At 33.5% G+C, this 13,752-nt stretch overlaps 1 protein-coding gene across 2 annotated transcripts; it reads left to right on the forward strand.

Moving 5' to 3' along the window:
* The first annotated feature begins 10,009 nt into the window (after nt 1-10,009).
* LOC141721698 (zinc finger BED domain-containing protein RICESLEEPER 3-like) lies at nt 10,010-13,752 on the forward strand. 2 transcript variants are annotated; one of them, XR_012574826.1, is made up of 4 exons: nt 10,010-10,164; nt 10,550-12,270; nt 12,968-13,409; nt 13,492-13,752. XR_012574826.1 is itself a non-coding variant. In XM_074524748.1 (3 exons), the coding sequence occupies exons 2-3, from the start codon at nt 11,815-11,817 to the stop codon at nt 12,992-12,994; spliced, it is 483 nt and encodes a 160-aa protein (XP_074380849.1). In that variant the 5' UTR covers nt 10,010-10,164; nt 10,550-11,814; the 3' UTR covers nt 12,995-13,752. The 2 variants fall into 2 exon arrangements, 1 of the variants encoding a protein (XP_074380849.1); XM_074524748.1 differs by having other exon boundaries at nt 12,968-13,752.

The raw sequence follows: 13,752 nt of genomic DNA on the forward strand, positions 1-13,752 counted from the left end.
TAATGGATAAATAAAATAATAGTAAAAGGGATTAAAAGTGCAAGAGGTGAGGTGGGCTGCTGTCCATTTCTTGATACTGAAAATTTAGGTTCTCACTTACACTTTGGGTCCCATTAGTACTAAAAAGAGTGCACTTTTTGTATTATAAAAGGTTGTCAATGTACATTTAGTACAAATGTGTATATTAGTGATAATTAATCCGATGATCGACAAATTTAGCCTATTTTTATATAAAATTTACAAAAATAACCAATTTCTGAAAAAATTGGTCAATTTTAGCCGATGGGATACCCAACTCTCAGTAGAGTATCCAGTTTATATAAGATATCCAACTGGCAGTGGAGTATCCCATATATGAAATACCCAATTACCAGTGGAGTATCTTATACAAATTGGGATAACCAACTGGGAGTATTCAATCGGGCAAAATTGACCACTTTTTTGAGATTGACTATTTTTGTTAATTTTTTTCAAAAATCGGCTATTTTTATCATTTTTTCTAATTAATCAAACTTTGATAATAAAAACGTACAGGTACTCAAACAGGAATTAAAACTTTCACTGTGATTTGTAAAAAAAAAAATTGATGTGCTATGTATAAATCTCATTATTATATATGCCTTGATATATTAATATTTTATGATAGGCTATTAACAATCGTTTATCGTTAATTATTTCACGATAAGTTATTATATTTTTAAAAATCGCAGGATGCCTTTAAATAAAATTGATGTCATCGTCTACATCATAATGATAAAGATTGTAAAATTGATGGCTGTGCCTGTATTGTAGAATAAAGACAAGCATGTTGATAGGAAAATGGAGTCTTTTGAATTCTGAATTAGGATTAAAATTTTATTTTGATTTATTTATATTTTGATTATAAATTTTATTTATATTTTATATTTATATTTCTAAGTTACAACTTAGAAAATAAAGTTTCGGATGTTGGTTAGGTCGATGTTAGATAATAGTTTTAAATTAACAGACGTAATACAATTATGGTATAATTTGAAACTTATCACATTCATCTTATTCTTGTTTTCTAGTTATCAATTTGTTTTATAAAATAAATTGTTATGACAATTGTTCTTTATTTATCAAGAAAAATTCAAATTTAATTAGTAAAAAAAATCAAAAACTATACTCATATATATTATGAAATGATCGATGTTTCTAGTTACATAATATTTTGCATAATTAAATTTGATATATTTTAATATAATCATTTGCTTGTACATTTTCATTCACTTCTACTTCTTAATTTTACATTTAATTTTATGTTGGTATGGACATCTTAGGCTTAGGTAGACATGTATTTCAGCCTCGTTCAGACGAGTTGAAGGTATTTTGGTTAGAGGAAGAGAAAAAAAATAGGTTACCTAGGATAATGTATTAAACTTCGAGATAAGTACGTGTGAATAATATCACAGATTAAGATATTGTATCAAAATTATCATACACTTTTTATGATATACTAAGTCGAGAGTTTTCACAAAAATAGTCTCCCCTACTTTAAGAGTAGGAGCATGACCACATACATTTACCCCACACCCCGCTCTAAGCGGGGTTATATCACTGGATATATTTGATTTGATTTGGTTTATTTAATGAGGAAACAGTAGAAAATTAACACAGACTCCGCATAATATATTTCTCGTACTATAAATTTTGCTATTAAATGAGTTGTGCCGTAATTTGTTACTCGGCTGGCTCGTACACTTTTATAAACTTTTCGGGTGATGTTTAAAAATACCCATTTTTGGAGTTCAATGGCTGAAAATACTCATTTTCAGAACACATGGCTGAAAATACCGTTTTGGATACGCATTTTGTAATTAGGTAAGTGTAATACGCATTTGAGAATCGGGTATCTAAGAAAATTACTAAAAATACGCATTTGTACTTTGGGTATTACCATTGAGATACGCATTTGCCAAATGCGTATCTTAAAAAAATAAAAAATAATAAATTGGATACCCATTTGACAAATGCGTATCTAGTACAAAACACGATACCCAAATGACAAATGCGTATCCAAAACGATATTTCCAGCCATCCACTTTCAGAACGGATATATTCAACCATTTACCCCAAAAAATTGTTATTTTTAACATTCTTTCAACTTTTTCTTATTCAAATTTGAACGGTATAAAAAAACAAAACTTAACAAAATTACCCAACTTGATCATCGTCATGTACCTCTAATTAGTCGCTAGAGATTAGGAATTGAAGTTGATGGATGGCTAATTCAATTTGTAACCTAACAACGAGTAGTACTGCTTTGTTAAAAATATCTAAGTACAACGATTTGTTAAAAATATCCAACTGCTGTGAAAACACAAAACAAGTTTAAAGAAAATTTTATGAGAACATTCTAATCAAAATTACTAAAATATTCAAGTTCGTTGGTTATCTAATACTCCATCCATCTTATATTATCTTATATCACGTGTCTTGTCTAGTATACAGTTAAATTATTTAAATTTTGACCGCAAATTACGCATAATATATAATTAAATAAATTATAAAACTAGTATCATTAAAAAAAATATTTAATTCTCTTTCAACTGTTTTTAAATTTTTTTTAAATAATACATAAAATTATCGTAATTATCGGTCAAAACTTAATTATTTTGACCACAAATTAGTCAAAACAAGACATATAATATGAGATGGAGGGAGTATATATCGAAGGAAAAATGCTAGAGACCCCAAATTTTTATCCCATAAATTTCCCCAAATCTGATGTGTCACATGAATAGTTGATAACTTTCCTAATAATAAAATGGTACCCGCGTGCATTAATATGCGTCCACGAATTAAAATAAGACATGTGTCAGCCACGTCATTTGGTAAAAAATTTGGGGAACCTATTCATATCGAAGTATGAGAAACACGAAAAAAAATATAAGAACTGATCTTTTTTTATCAGGATAAGAACTGATCTTTAAATCTTCCTCCGATAGAATATTTTTTTTAATAATTTAAAAATTGTCAAATATTTAGTATTTCAAAATTTTAACCACGTTAAAATTTCGAAATACTAAATATTTAAGAATGCATACAAAAATATCTTCTCCCTCGGAAATACTTTTACACGTGGCAGTCAGTTTTATTTCCAGAAAAAAACAATGACATAAAAACATGAAACATACTATAAAAAGACATGAAAACAATTGTCATTTCTTTCACATTAGTGAAACAGATGCAGAAGAGTAAAAGAAACTGAAATTCCCTTTTTTGGAGCTAATTCTTGGTTTGTGTCATTATCTGTGTTCGTAATGAAAATGAGGTATTATTATAAACCTAATTACTGCTTTACTCACTTGTTCAATGTTAGTTCATTCCGGATTTATTATTCAGTTTAATACTCCTAAATACGTACTTATCTACGACTTTTAGTGTTAAGATCTGGGACACCTGTATTTACAATTTTGATCTTACCTGGACTTGGTCCTCAAGCTACACTACAAGAAACAAGAGATTATATAACAGTTTTTCACCGTTGTATATTTTCGCTTGTCTATCCAATTGTCTGGTTGTTTATATCCTTGTAATAAGAGAGATTAAACAACCTTTTTCAATACTTGTTACAATCAAGAAGGCACAGCGGATACTCTATATTAACCATTGTTAAGAACTTTTTTAAACATCTATTTTTTTATTCAACTATTGTCTACCTGACTTAACAAAAATGGTTTTGTAGAAAGACCATTGTTGTTAACTTATTCGATGTTTTCATAAATAACAGTTTATAAACTTCTTTTTAGCTAGTTAATTCAATGTTGTATGATTTTTTAGGACGACGGTTTTTTTTAACCGTTGTCTGATTGCAGATTTCTTGTAGTTCTATCTGGTATTCTAGTTAACTAATAGACCTTCACCTGTAATAAGCACCTATAAGTTGCAGAGACTTTGCCAATAGAAGTAGAAGATATTTTAGCCTTGGATTGGTCATGGATCAATTTTCAGAAACTAGTACTTGTATACTCATTTGTTGTGACTCGACTCGATCTAGTATACGAGTCTAGTTCTAACAAAATTATGTTTCTCATAGTTATACGAGTCCAGCTCGAGTATGTATAGAACTCGGCTAAAACTGGGTTTGAATAGAAGCCTAATTCTACTGAATCTCACAGTCGTTTACATAAAAATATTAAGTAATATGATTACTAATTACCACACCTGATTATCACTGATCAGTTTCCAGACTAACTAGGTGAATGTGTAGGAAATCCATTAATCACGAGAAATTTTCATAAACAACATTGAGGAAACAAGTTGTCGATTACTGTACTGTGGCTCAGAGCTAGGCAGCAAATGTATGAAGAAGTGGAATATCACAGTGTACAAATACCTTACTAATGGTATGCTTTTGTCGTAGCAAAATATTTTTCAGTTTCCAGATATAATCACTTGATGAGGGCCAAGTGCAAGTCTCAAGTGTATCCCCTAGCATTTTGTAGCTTCACATTTCATACCATGTCTGCATGACTGCTCTTGTTCCGGCTGCTAGTCTCTACAGTGTTGCCCTTATCCTTCTTCTGGCCTCGTCCAAGGAAAAATCTCCCTCCACGCTTAGGTTTTACATTTGTTCCATCTTGATCTGCTTCTTGACCAGTTTGAATTACTTCCACAAGGTTGGTGGGTAAAAGTGTTCAATTATTAAACATATAAAATTACCATATTTCAGTAAAACAATATCTTGATTTCAACGCAGAACAGAACAGCTTCAGAGACTTACAAGGGAGAAGACATGATATTCTATGAATTGATAATAGAAAGTGAAGGTGACAGGACAAATATTCATGCAACTTAATTCCTGAAGGATAGAAAACATGACCAGGAATTGGTCTTTGAGACATGAGACCTATTTCTTAAAACAGGTACATTCAGTCAGAAGTATGTTCAGCTATTGAGCATTTCCCAAGAGCACCGTCTATTTGCATTCACTCGCTAGTCTTTCACCTCTATTGTTAATAACTCTCACAAACTGCAGTCAGATATTCTTTTTGTAATAAATTTTTGGATGATAAAACTACTAATCAAACTGAGCTTTGGACAAGCCAATTCACGATGCTATGTCAAATACAGAGTTACGTTTTTTTTTCCACTGTCAAGGCACAAGGAAAGAAATTGATGATCAACATTCAAGTAACACTTTATTACTCTATTAAAAAACCCGCCATATATTACCATTTCACAATAGAGTTCTCTTCACTCAGGTCCATTGTCAAATACAGAAATTTTGTCTTCACTTATATCAACACTGCAATAAAAGTGACTGATCATCATTGTATGTCAAGAATGTAGACTGTTATTAATTTCAAACAGTATCTTAAGCCACAAGTATGAGCATCAAAAGTACATAATAATTGAAGTAGTCAAAATCAGAACATTGTTTTATAACAGAAAAAATATATTGCAAAATCCATGAAATCTGGTAACATGTGACTTAGAAGCAAGATTCTTAACAGAAGTCCGCTTATCCAAAAAAATTCCAGTTAAAATATACTGATAGCCAAGATAGAAACAAAAAATTTGAGCAGAGTAGTGTTTTCTACGATTTAATAGCTGATCTAGGTTGTTACATGAGTAAAATGCCAGCCCACAAAGACAGATTGCTTAGCTAACTATATTTTCATAGATTCAGAGGGGTTAGATTTTACCAATTGAGCATGCAACTGGTGGAAATTTATAATGACAATATACATTTCTTAAATTAAAGAATGCATAAAAGGGATAGGGTATTTCCTTCAGACAGTGTTCATGAGAAGCAGCATAATGCATTCATATTTGGTGTAAATGTTAGAAAAATAATACAAGGTCCCTAATGTAAGATTTGGTGTTGATTACAGAGGTACGCCAATTGAATAATAAACAAAGCTCTTTTACATTTAGGAAGGGAAAACAATCAATCACAATGCACTCTGATAAATTAATAAAAGCATAGGATGATTCCCATAATGCCAAATTAGATAATCAGGCCCTCGAGGATTTCCCTAATCAGCCTTGTCCTGTTATTCTTGGACCAAATTGCTTGTAGAGAATTGTCTTGCTGGTTGCGTACACGTCCAAGACAGCCTCTGACACTACAAGCATCTCCAGGTCACGCATTAGTTGCTCAAGGATTGTAAGTGAAACTAGGTGGTTACCAACCGTCTTCTCTAGCTGTGAAACGTGAAATGTATCTACTCGACTCATCGACTGCATCATGAAAGTATTCTACAACAATCAAATGAAGTAATGAATGATTAAATCACATTAACAGTAGTGAGAAAAATGAAGCAACCAGCACAATCTACACAATGTCTAATCTTTTATAATCAAGTGACAAATTTATAAATCCTGCCCATAATTAGATTAAAAAATACACCATCTTACAGTGAAAAAGAAACAAAAAGGAACACTTTAGAAGCCCTCAATCTGTGTACAAGTCGGAACATAAACTCATTATTGTGCATCGAGAGCACAACTCAACAAAAGTATCAAGTGATTTATGCATTCAACTCTCATTGAATCCCTCGAGTCCTTCAGCTGGGAGGAAGCTCTCCGTGTGGCTGAGAACTCCTAGGAGGAAGCTTTGAGATGGAAATTCAACGTACTTGGTCTGTTTCTTCCTGTAGTCGTACAACATTTCTCCTAATCTAGTTTTTCCAAAAAACTGATTTGCACCAGAGTAGAGAAACAACCAATCTATCTCCTCCGAACCAGTGCCAAAAGTGAACATTTTGTTCCAAACCACCTCACCAGAAACTGCTATTGGTGTCCACAAACTGAGCTCCTTTTCAACAAGTGACCCGTCAGGAACAGTTTTAAGGACCACAGCCACGGAGCCCTCAAAATTCAAAACGTTGGACTTCCTTGCATGAACAAAGCTTGGGTACGAAATCAGTCCAAACAGTTCGGTATGCAAATCAAAAGTTATAATGAAATCCACACCTTCCATATACAAAACCCCGTCAACAACGGGACCAGACCTCAAAACAGGGGATGGGGGGGTAATAGAGAAAACTTGGTAACTCAGTATCGACCTTAATGACCCTCCGGGAATCAGAATTTGAAGAATACAAATGCGCTGCTTCCAAACCCACATGTTTATTATCAATTTTCTGATATTCAAGAAATAAAACCTTAAAGTCACAGGATACACAATCAAATCCAAACCCAACTTCAAATTTGTAGGCTTTTAGGACTGGTCGTGGGTTGTCGATGATAACAGTGAAGGGTGTGTGCGGTTTGTCAATAACAGGGGTGCGTGGTGGTGGGTGGAATATTGTATGTCTCCTCTCCTCAGTCATGGTGAAAGCCGCGGGTGGAAGCATGAGTTTCTTAGACATCCTAGTTAGGGGATTTAATAGATATAAATCAGCTTTAAAGTTATGAAAAACACAAACAACACCGTTAGAAGAGCTTACAAATTGTAATAAATCAAAAGGGGGCATCAAGGGGATATTCACCGAATAGTGTTTGAGAGAATCGGGGTAGAGAATAGTGGCAGCGTGACAGCCTTCATTATCGTCTACTCTAGAAGTAATCATAATAATAGAGGGTAATTTATTTACAGAAATTAGGTGGTGAGCAATGTGGAATTTAGGTGTTGAAATGATAGAATGCCATAACTTACAAACAGATTTACATCTGAACAACGAAATGACACAAGTGCGAGAGAGTATGTTGAATATAAGGTCCTTCGATAAATACCTCTCAGCACTTGAAGATAAGATCTCGGCCCCTGCATTGTCTTCTTGAGTTGCTTTTGCTTTGCCCGGATTGTTCCTCTTATTCTTGGATAGGATTGTGTCCTGGTTACAATTCATCTTTCTCTTTCTAACATATCTGATGGCCTTATACACATCATCATTATTTTTACTACTGGATGATGATGATGATTTGTTATGATGTTGTTCTCTAGTCGTATAGTTGAGCATCTTTTTGTTGCACCTCTTGTTCCTATTAAGAGAAGTTAAATGGTTCCTCTTTCTCTTATTAGATGATGATGATGATGATTGGTTCCTCTTTCTCTTATTAGATGATGATGATGATGATTGGTTCCTCTTTCTCTTATTAGATGATGATGATGATGATTTAGCGTAAAGATTAGATATCTTCTCCTCTTCTTCTTCTTGTTTAGACATATTGTTCATCTCCCTCTTCTTCTTCTTCACAACGGCACAACGGATTGAGGTCCCCAAATCACTCCACATCTTCTTCCTCTTGTTGTTGATGGTTGATGATTTTGATTTATTCTTCCCCTCCTCCTCGACAACATCATCATCATCATCATCATCATCATCATGTTTACACAAAATCCACTTTCCAGCAGGAGGATCCATCGATTGATTGATTGAGTTTAATTTTAATATCTATATTATTCTGGGTTTTACTTGTTGTGTGTGTCTTGCCCCAAATCTTCCTTTGCTGTGTGTGTGTATATATATATATATATATATATAGGCTTCAGGTCGTTTATCTTCTACTGCCTGTATACTTCCTATTTGGCTGCACATGGGTTTGAACAACCCGATCAACGACACCCAACTCAACCCTTTTTCAACCCGAAAAACCCCACCTAATGTAAACCGAATTATAGATGAATTGTTTTTTATCAACCGGACATAAATGGGTTGGGTACGGATTACAAATATTTTTACCATAACCCAACCCAACCCGATTCATTAATATATTCTCCATAATTTTATATAATTTTTTAAGTTTGACATATATTTACGCCTCTTCTCGTATGTTTTCACGTAACTATTATAGTATCTTAAATGTGTTGTGTATTATTTTCTCATCTCCAATATCATATTAAGTTTCCTGGGTAATAATTTTATTTGTTCAATTTATGTTTGCATATTCATTTTCATCTGTAGATGTATCGTTAAAACATTTAGTTATGCATATAATTTACGATATGATATACATTACTAAAATTATGATGTTAATCAAATTTAAATACTAGTACTTTAACTATAATTATACAAATTTCATTTTTATCTAAATTTTCAAGATGAGTGATAATAAATAGTATTGGAACTTTTTTTATCGGATCATTCAACACATCCAAACCAACCCAACCCGACCCAAACCGATGTACGACGGGTAGGGTTGGGTAACGAAATTATATTTTATGGGTTGGGTTAAAAAAATTCAAGTCGATTTAATTGGGTCGGGTTGTAAAATCGCCTTTAACCCGGCCAACCCGACCGATGTGCACCCCTATTTCCTATTTGGCCGGCCAACCCTTTTTCGGGCTTTGTTTCCAAATATTTATTTATTTAGTTTTCAAAAATATTATTTTATTTAGTTTAAAACTAAATAAAATAATATTTTTTAAAACTAAATAAAATAATATTTTATTGTATTCATAAATAAAATATGGTGTTTGAATAATAGTAGAATAATATAATTATATTTGATTTGATTTATGATCGTACTAAGGACATACTTTAAATACTTATTCTAATAAGATATTATTTTTAATCGTCTACTTTTAATTATAGAACATTAATGCTTGAGATTGTTTTGACAGTATAATATCAAATTTTTAAATAAAAAATTTCTTACGCTTATGTTATGTCATCTTTTAGCATGACAAATATTTTTTAATAATCCCGTAATTTATTAATTATTAATTATGATTAATTAATATTAACCTTAGGCAGTTAACATAAGGATTGTGAATAAAGGTGAAGGTTAATTTGATATGCGTGCAAATCAATTTCCACACAAGAATTTTTTGCAACAACTGCGGCACTACCTATTAGGGCCGCTCATGGATTACGTAACCCGTCAAACCCGACCCGACCCAACCCAATCCTGAAATGAGCCGTTTAAACTGAACCGTTTAAAACCGTGGATTAATTGGGTTATTTTTTATTTAACCCGTTTATAATGGGTTGGGTAAGATTTTATCCTTTTAAAAACCTAAACTAACCCAACCCGGTTATATAACTAGGCCCAACCCATTTTAAATATTTTACACTCCCTGATTCCCTGACCCCGACCCATTTACAATATTACTTCAGAACTTCCCCCAACTAAACCCTAGTTAGTCTGTATAATATTACATTTCATATTATACAGCCGCTCCTCACTCCTCAGTCCTCACTCGTCACTTCAGTTCTATCTCATTGGCTCCAAATCTTCAATTAATTTGTAAGATTCTTTTAATCTCTTCAATATTTTGTTTTATTCATATTGATTTGCTGTAAGTATTGATTTGTTTTATTTGAGAGTTGTATGATTTATTTGTCAAATCTTTGATAATCCTCAATTAGTATTTTGGCTAATCTTAATCTTTGGTAACTTAAATGACCTGTGGATGTGGTGATTGTAACTAAATGAATGACTTGTGATGATTTAATAGGTAGTGATATTCATTTTAAACTTGATTTGATTTGTTTATTTTAAATCTTTGGTATGATTTGATTTGTTTCTTGATTTAACTTATTTATTTGTTTTTAATAGATTAATTTATAAAGTCTTGACTGAGTGCTCAATCTTTGTTTTGATATATATTTATTTATTTGTTTGGATTTAGGACAAAAATATGGAAACAACATTCCCGCCCCTGGTACTCAACAAATTCCTCCAGTGATCTTAAACACCACCCAAAACCCAAACACTTTCCTAACCCCAAACTCTGATCAAAACTTAACCCCCTGATGAACCCTCGATTACTAATGGTGAACTTAAATCCCCTAAAAGGGAGACTGATGATGTTGACCCACTTACAACCAAGAGAAAACCTACCAGAACTTCTGATGTGTGGGATCATTTTACCAAAATAAAGGGTGGAAATCATAAGGGTCCAAGATGCACATGTAACTATTGTGGAGCGAACTATGCTTGTCATAGTACAAGAGTTGGAACAAGTAGTTTGTGGGCTCACTTAAAGAAATGCAAGAATTATCCAAAAAATATGGCTGATAGGAAGCAAAAGGTGCTTAGCTTTAAACGTAGATTTGAAGGAAAGGGCAGTTTGTTGGTAGCAACATTTAAAAAAGTAAGATGTCGGAATGCCTTGGCGAAGTTTGTGGTGAAGGATGAACAGGCCTTCAATGTTGTGGAGGGGGAAGGTTTTAAGAATTTGATCAATGAGCTGCAACCTAGGTTTGTGGTCCCAAGTCGAATGACTGTTATTCGGGACATTTACACGCTGTTTTGTAATGAGAAATCTAAATTGATGAAAGATTTGACAGCCGCTGGACAAAAGGTGAGTCTAACAACCGATTGTTGGACATCCCGAACTCAAATGTCCTACATGTGTCTCACTGCACACTACATAGATTCTGATTGGAAGCTATAAAAACAGATAATCAACTTTTGTCAAGTTTCAAACCATAAAGGTGAGACCATTGGAAAGGTGATTGAGGGCTGTTTGCTTGAATGGGGGGTTGAAAAAGTATTTTCTGTTACACTTGACAACGCATCAGCCAATGATGTAGCAATTGGTTTTGTAAGGAGAAGGGTCAATGCATGGAAATGTGTTGTTCTTGATGGTGAACATCTCCATGTTCGACGTGGTGCTCACATCATAAACTTAATTGTCAATGACGGACTAACAAAGTTGCATGACTCAATAGTTGCAATCCGTAATTCCGTGAGATACATTCGTTCATCTACAGCAAGGCTACTTAAATTCAGATGTTGTGTGGAGAAGAAGAGAATTGATTATAAGGGGGGACTGGTCTCAGACGTGCCTACAAGGTGGAATAGCACGTATATGAGCTGGATGCGGCTCTGAAGTTTGAAAAAGCATTTACAAGGTATGAAGAGGAGGACGACAAATTTTTGAGCTACTTTATGGAAAAAGAGAACGGTAAAAAAATGATTGGACCTCCATCGTCTAATGATTGGGAGTCAGCAACTGTTTTTGTGAAATTTTTGTCTACCTTTTATGAAGTTACGTTGAAGTTTAGTGGCACTTTGCACCAAACTTCAAATAACTTTTATCATGAAATATGTGAGATTCACACTATGCTGGCCGAGTTAGTAGATCAAGATCATCCTTTATTGTCTACCATGGCTGTTAGCATGAAGAGAAAATACGACAAATATTGGGAAAATGCGGATAATATAAATCCAATGTTGTTCTTGGCTGTTGTACTCGATCCCGGGTACAAAATGAGGTACTTGAAGTACTGTTTTGAATCTGTATATGATGCTGAGACGGTTGCTAGGATTGTTGTGAAGGTGGAGTCGATTTTGCACGGCTTACATGTTTGTTATAGTACTAGAGTTAGAGATGGTTGTACTAAGGTTAGTTTTCTGGCTGCACTGTACTTTATAATCTGTTTTCTGATTTCTGTAGTGTTGATCAAGCAGTTTTAGCCTAGTCAGTAGATTTCTGTAGTGTTGATTTATGTACTTTAGAAGAAGATAATAGCTTGGTATAAATTGGTGTGGTCAGTATGCAGATGATTGAAAGAACTGAACATGATGGAAAACTAATATATTTCAAATGCCTAGTCACGAGTCATGACCACAAACACAGGGAAGTTAGTTTACAAATATTGTTACTTGCTGTATTTTGGCAAGTATTAGTTTACAGTTTTAGCCTTTGACTTCCTGGAATTTGAAGTTATGTACTAATTAATAGAAAATAATGAAATAGAGCCCCATATACTAATATTGGAGTCTGGAGATGCTAACCACACCACTCCAGCAGGAAAATTGTTTTTCTGATCACCAACTCTTCTAGTTTGAAGAATGTAAATAGCTATCTTGTGAACTACATGACTCACTCTTTGCTAGACATTTGACAGTGTTACCCAACAACACCTTAACAGTTTTTAGATGCCATCTTCTTTTGGACAGTGATCATGTTTCTGTATTGACTGTGATATACTTATTGCTGCTAGTGAATATGTTTATTATCTAGGTTCAGTCATGTTCTGTACTTCCAGATTAGTAGTATAACATACATGTTTGACTTGTAAATGTTAACGTGTAACAGGACAGTGGAGGTCCTTCTCCAGTTTAAACTGTTGGCAAAGAAACACGGAAGAGAAGGTTGTTGGAGAATTATATGCAGCAGCAGCAAATGGGAACAACGGAGAAAAAGAGTGATCTTGACATCTACTATTCTGAAGAACCTCTAGACCCTATGACCGATAAGTTCAACATTCTTAATTGGTGGAAAGACAATACTAGCACGTACCCAACTTTATCTTTGATTGCTCGAGATATTCTTGCTATTCCAGTTTCGACTGTTGCTTCGGAATCTGCATTTAGTACAAGTGGACGAATACTGGATGCTTTTCGGAGTTCTTTAAGTCCAAAAATGGTGAAGGCGCTCATTTGTACTCAAAGTTGGTTGAAGGGTAGTCATGGTGGAATTAAATCTAATACTTATTTGGATAAAACTCAATCCTACGAATTTCTTGAAGTTGAAGAAGGTGAAAAACACTTTTCGATACATTTCTTGAAGTAGATTTTATAACATGTTTTCTGAAATTTCAAATATTGTATATTTTGTAGATACTATTGGAAAAAAGAAAGGCAGTGTTGGATCAAATGAGAAGTGCAATAGTAGAGCCAATGTTATTAATCTCATTGATCACTGATTGTCACTATTCAGCCTATTTTGTTTAAATTTTAGACTGTTTTGTAGTATGCTTCGGGACGTACTATTGATGGGTGATGTAATATTTGGGATTGCTTAAACTATTTATGGATGATGTAATATTCTGGATTCCGAACTATTTATGGATGATGTAATATTCTGGATTCAGTACTTAA

This window comes from Apium graveolens, chromosome 4 (assembly GCF_009905375.1).
Source record: "Apium graveolens cultivar Ventura chromosome 4, ASM990537v1, whole genome shotgun sequence".
In the NCBI taxonomy this organism is placed as follows: Eukaryota; Viridiplantae; Streptophyta; class Magnoliopsida; order Apiales; family Apiaceae; genus Apium; species Apium graveolens.